Below are 5,593 nucleotides of genomic sequence, written 5' to 3' on the forward strand. Positions count from 1 at the left end.
CTCCTTGGTTATCCAGTGAGACTGGCTCAGCAATTCTTATCTTCTATATCAAAACTTGCTTCCATCTCTACTCCTTCTTCAGATTCTACATTCAAAAATCTTCCTGCTAAACATACATATCTGTGAGACTCTTGTCAAACTTTCATCCTTCCCAACACATCCCCAGGTGCAGCCCTGTCACTGTTAATATTTTTTGGAAAAAATCCCTTCGCCAGGATTTCTTCTCTTGGGAAGCTGAGAAGCCTCAGAGAAAAAGGAAAACAGTATTATTTCGTTTGCTTCTTTTGTGTTTTGTTGTTTTGGACATTGCTTACCAGCTGGTCATTGTTTTATTGGTTTTATATGAACTATTTTGACTTAATGACCAATCACGGCGTCGGACTCTGAGGACAGAGTCATGGGTTTTTCATTAGTATCTTGTTAAACCTTCTGTAAGCATCCCAGGGCTCTGAGGAGGGCAAACAAAAACCCTTTCCCCACAGCCTGCCCTGCCTGCAGCAGATGGTTTCAGGTCACAGCAGGGCTGGGGAGAGCTGGCAGCTCTGCAGGACCCAGCCAGCATGGCAGTGAGCCATCCACAGCCATCCTCACCAGGGAAAAGCTGCTGGCTGCTGGGCTCAGAGGGTGACACCAAGCTGTGGAGCCAGGAGAAAGCCACCAGCTCCTGCAAGAGTGCCTCGGAGCAGCCCAGGTGCCACAGGATGTCACCTCCTTGTGTGAGTGCTCCCAGCCCAGGGAAAAAGCCCTTGAATGGCCACAGCAGGGTCATCTGCTTTTCCTGCTGCAAAGTCAGGGCTTGAACAGCAGCACAGGGAGAATGGGACCTTGCAGAAAACACACACAGAGACATGCACAAGCACACAGATATTCTACATGCATGCACAAACCCCTCTCCCTATTTTTTTTTTAATTTTTTTTTTTTTTTTCTGCTGAGCTGGCGAGAACAGTGGGAGCAGAGCCAGGAAAAACAAATCAGTCCTACCATCCCATTCAGGAAGTTTCACTTTAAACCAAACCAGATGATGGCTCCAGCCCTCGGATATGTTTAACTGTGAGATAACCAGCCCAGAGCACAACGTGCCAGGGCTGGGAGGGGAGAAAAGAGCCCTGATTCCTGATTCCCTGAGGCTGCTGGGTGTCACGTAGGCACCCAGCCCTCCCTGTGGAGCAGCAGGAGCTGCAGAGGGGGAGCAGGGTTGGGTTTTTCCTGGGAGTGCCTCTCTGTGCAGAAAAATTCCCTTTTGGTGTTTCCAGGGCGCTCCCAAGCTGCTGCTGGATGGGGATTTGGGGCACCTGAAAAGGTGGGAATTCCAGAAATCCCACAGCACGGAGCAGGGGTGGCTCAACCACAGGGAGAACTTGTCTGCAGCCCCAGCTGGTGAGCACGTTGTGCCACGGGGCCAGCAGGATGCCCAGAGTTTGGGAGAACTTTGGGGAGCTCTTGTGCAACGCCAGCCTCCCAGCCCAGGGGTTCACCCTCCTGAGGCACCTGGGATGGTGCCACCACTGCCCTGCAGCTCTGAGGGATGCAGGGGGGGCAGCAGGGCCCAGGCACACCTCCCAGGACATCCCTGAGCACACAGAACCTCTCAGCTCACCAAGGATGGGTGTGAGCATCACACAAGAAGGTTCCCAGCCCAAGGTCACACAAAGCCAGTGAGAGATCAAATTGCAGAGTCCCTGGTGCAGCTTCTGGGCTTCAAACACTCCCTCAAACACCACTGAGCACTGAGGCAGAGCTCTAGGGAGCTGCTGTGGACTGGTGCTGTCCCTGTGCCACCCTCTGTGTGTGCCAGGCTGCAGATCCTGCACAGTGTGCAAAGCAAGAGGGAATCATCCAGAAGAGCTGCTGGCCATGATGCCCAAGGCAGCTCTCCTGGTGCCAGGAACAGCTCTTCTGCAATCCAGAGTCCAGGGTCTGGCTCTGGATTGGCTCCAGAAATGCAGTTTAATAAAGCTTTCTGGAAGAGGAAAGGTACCAGCCCTGCTCCGTGCCCTGTGCTCATCCCTCAACCCCCCGCTCAGCACAAACCAAACACTCCTCATGGCACCCTCATCCTCACTCTGCCTGCCTCAAACCAACCAGCAACATCCCAGAAACCCCTGCACAACACACCTTTCTTCATCTGCCAGCACTCTGGGACCCACAGTGGGGGAAAAACCAAACCCAGCATCACTTCTGAGGGCACGCTCTGCCCGCTGCACTCGCTGCTGTGAAAGCACCCTTTTCATTGCACCATCCACACAAGGCCAGGAATGCAGGTGAGATGCAAATCCCAGTTGCCTGGGCTGTTTTCCCCCACCATTCATGCACCAGTAGCAGCTTCCAGTGCTTTGCTTGGTTTCTCAAGAAGCTGTCAGGAGCTGAACTGGCAGTTGCCAGCTCCAGGCTGTAGCTGGGAAAATGCGCCCACTCAGCTCCGGAGCCGTCCAGGAACACATTCCTAATTCCCCCTCCCATTCCCAGCTGGATTGGGGGAGGCAGGGAGGGGAGAAAAAGAGCATCAATTGAGGCTTTCACTTCCCAGCAATGATGCTCATCTGCCACCGAAAATTAACTCCATGTGAGTCCTATTTTTGCTGCGGTTTCGCTGGCCGTGGTTTCCAAAAGGGAAATGATACCCCCCTTCCCACATGTGCTCATCCCACTGCTGGGGCTGCGGGAGCTGGGGCTCCTCAGGTCTGCCCACCTTGCTGGATTTCCTGGCAGGGGAATAAAGAGCTCTGTGCACTGCACAGGGGAGGTTTTTTAGGGATGCTCAGAGCTGGAGCGGATAGAAATGAGGGATTTATCCATAGAGAATCACTGGGAACAGAGAGCCCAGGGCAGAGAGGGGACCCTGGGAGCTGCAGCAGCCATTGCAGGGGGTTTGCAGGGGGACAGGGCGCAGGAGGAGGGGCACAGGGAGCTCACCTGCCGGGCTGGTCGGGGTATTTGTGTTTGCAGTAAGCCTCTAGCGACGCGTACACCTTCTCCCGCAGCGCCTCCACCTCCGCCGGGTTCGACAGCCCCTTGGAGTCTGAAAGGCAACACAAAACCATCAGGCAAACACCTCCAGGCTTCCCAGGCAGGCAGGAACTTCTCTCTGCAGTCTCTCCATCTCTTCCAGCCCCACCAAAGTGTGGCTGCAAGCTCTGAGCTCCAGGGATTTGGGGAGCACTCAGAGGTTTACCCCGCAATTACAGATTTTTTCCTCACCTCATAGCCCAGCCCCAAATGTTTTGGCTCATTCCAGTGGTCTCAGACCCTCATTTGAAAGGGTTTAATTCCCCCTCCAGGCCTGGGCTGGTGGGGCTGAAGGAGAAGCCCCTGCTCTGGCACAGCCCCAGGACAGGGCACAGTGAGGATCTGTTTTTAGCAGGGTGAAAGGGACAGTGCAGAAATCGATATCCCCAAGCACATGTGCCACGGGAACCTCTCCAGATTCCCCTTCTTTGACCATAAATGGCTAATCCCAAATTACAGACAATAAAGTACTGCTGATTACAAGGAGGGGGGGACTAAAAAAAAAAAAACAACAACCAAACTGGTCAAGAAGAAAAACAAACCCAAGAAATTGTAATAAACCCTGCTGGAACAGCATGGCCTGGCTGTGGTGGGAAAATCCAGGCAAGGAGCTGTGCTTGGGCACAAACTGTGCTCAGGGAGGGCAGGGGTGGTGGTGGATGGAGAGATTTGTCCTTGGCTGCCATCTGGTTCTGCTCTGATCCACTCTGAAATCCAGAGATCCCCCCAGAGAGCTGTGCAGGTATGTGCAGGCTGGCTCCTGGATTTGTTCCCTGGAATGCTGGACAAAAACCCTGGCACTGAACCTTCCTCATCCCTTGGACAGCTGGGGTTGAGAGGGAAAAGGGAGCAGCGCAACCCTCCCAGAGTCTGTGAAACTGTGGTCAAACATGGAAGGTTTTGTGTACTTTATGAGCACATCTCATGTCTTTCTGCCTCTCCAGGTCTGCAAAGGGCTTTTCCAGAAATGCAGGTAATAAAAGTCCTTAGATGATGAGGTTGGGAAGCAGAGACAATTATTTCCATGCTCTGGTGTTGCTCTAATCCACATTTTTCTCTTCAACAACATCTAGATTCCTCTTTGTTCCAATTCAGGGACAATTCCCTCAAGCACCTGAACTTTCTTTCCACAGTCACTCTAAAAGGGGGAGAGCTGACCAGACAAGGGGCAATGGCTGTAAACTGAAAAAGAGTAGCCTTAGGTTGGATTTTGGGAAGAAATCCTTCCCTGGGAAGGTGGGAGGCCCTGCACAGGGTGCTCAGATGGATGCCCCATCCCTGGAAGTGTCCAAGGCCAGATTGGACAGGGTCTGGATCCACCTGGGACAGTGGAAGGTGTCCCTGCCCATGGCAGGGGGTTTGGGAAAAGAAGAGCTTTAAAGGCCTTTCCCAAACAAACCAACTTTCCCCCTGCCTCTCTTCCTGCCCTAGAGCCCTCTGCTATTTCCAACAGGGCTTTTTGAGGGAAAAAAAGGAGCCAAAAGGACCGGAGAGCAGCCAAGAGGGGCCAGGAGAGCAGAGCCAGGCACGTACCGGGGTTGAAGAGGACGATGGCTCGCAGGCAGCCCAGCTCTGTCTTGTCCATCAGCATGTCCCTCATTTTGGACACCAGTTCTGTCAGTACTCTGCAAAAGGACAGAGAAAGCACAGAGTCAGCATGAAATAAAAAAAAAAAAAAAAAAAATTAAAAAAAAAAAAGGGAATGAAAAGCCCCAGGTGTCAGAGCTGGAGCGAGAAGCTCCGGTCACGTTTAACGAAGTTGAGGATGGTGCTGGCCTGTACCAGCTGAGGATGTGGCCTCATTTTCCTCCTCCATCAAAAATAGCTCATTAGGAACATCAATAGTTCCTGTGAGATACAACAGGGACCATAAAAACCGCCTTCATCCATTCACTGAGAGACTCTGGCACCTGAGAAAGCTGCCTAAAAATAAAAAATAACAATAAAAACCCACCCCAACAGGTACCTAAAAGTAATTTCCTCTGCCGGTAATTTTTATTGCTCCCTTTGCTCTTACTGAAGGTGTCGGTCTTGAAATATTTTCCACTGATTGCCCAGTTTTTCATGTTAGATCCTGCAGCAAAGTCCTGATCTTGCACTTATGACCTCACAGGAACAAATGATGTCACCCAGGTCTGAAGAACAATTTCCTCACAGAGCAGAGCAGCAAAGGTGATTTGGTTTCAACTCAAGATGAGTCTCAGGGAGAGAAATCAGCATTTCAGCAGCGTCTGGAGTCACACTGTGGGTCAAACACCCTGCAAGCCTGGCTTTAAAACACTTTCCCAAAGCCTGAGATTAAAGAGCCCTGGGGACACGCCTGTGGAACCTGCTGAGTATCGCTGGGGCCTTCTCATTGTGCAAATAAAATCACATCTTGGTCCAATTAAAGATGAAAAGGAACAAAGGAGTGGCCTCCTTGTAACATTAGAAGGCATCTGGACCCCATGAAAGGGGCTTTGATTTGCACTGGGCAGCCCCCTCTGTGTTTGGGGCCATTGGGTGTTTTGTAGGTTTCAAGGAGGGGTTTTCTCCTTGTGTTTCCATGGGATGGACCCCCTCATCCCAGGCTCCTCAGACCCCTCC

General features: G+C 51.9%; 1 protein-coding gene across 1 annotated transcript in view; it reads right to left on the bottom strand.

Moving 5' to 3' along the window:
• RXRA (retinoid X receptor alpha) overlaps positions 1-5,593 on the bottom strand; it is a 35,628-nt gene that overhangs the window by 3,088 nt on the left and 26,947 nt on the right. The window contains exons 7-8 of the mRNA XM_005421256.2: positions 4,541-4,632; positions 2,915-3,020 (exon numbers count right to left, since the gene is read on the bottom strand). Coding sequence (XP_005421313.1) covers positions 2,915-3,020; positions 4,541-4,632 — 198 coding nt within the window. The remainder of the gene's footprint in view (positions 1-2,914; positions 3,021-4,540; positions 4,633-5,593) is intronic.

The sequence above is a fragment of the Geospiza fortis genome, unplaced genomic scaffold (assembly GCF_000277835.1).
Source record: "Geospiza fortis unplaced genomic scaffold, GeoFor_1.0 scaffold27, whole genome shotgun sequence".
NCBI lineage: Eukaryota > Metazoa > Chordata > Aves > Passeriformes > Thraupidae > Geospiza > Geospiza fortis.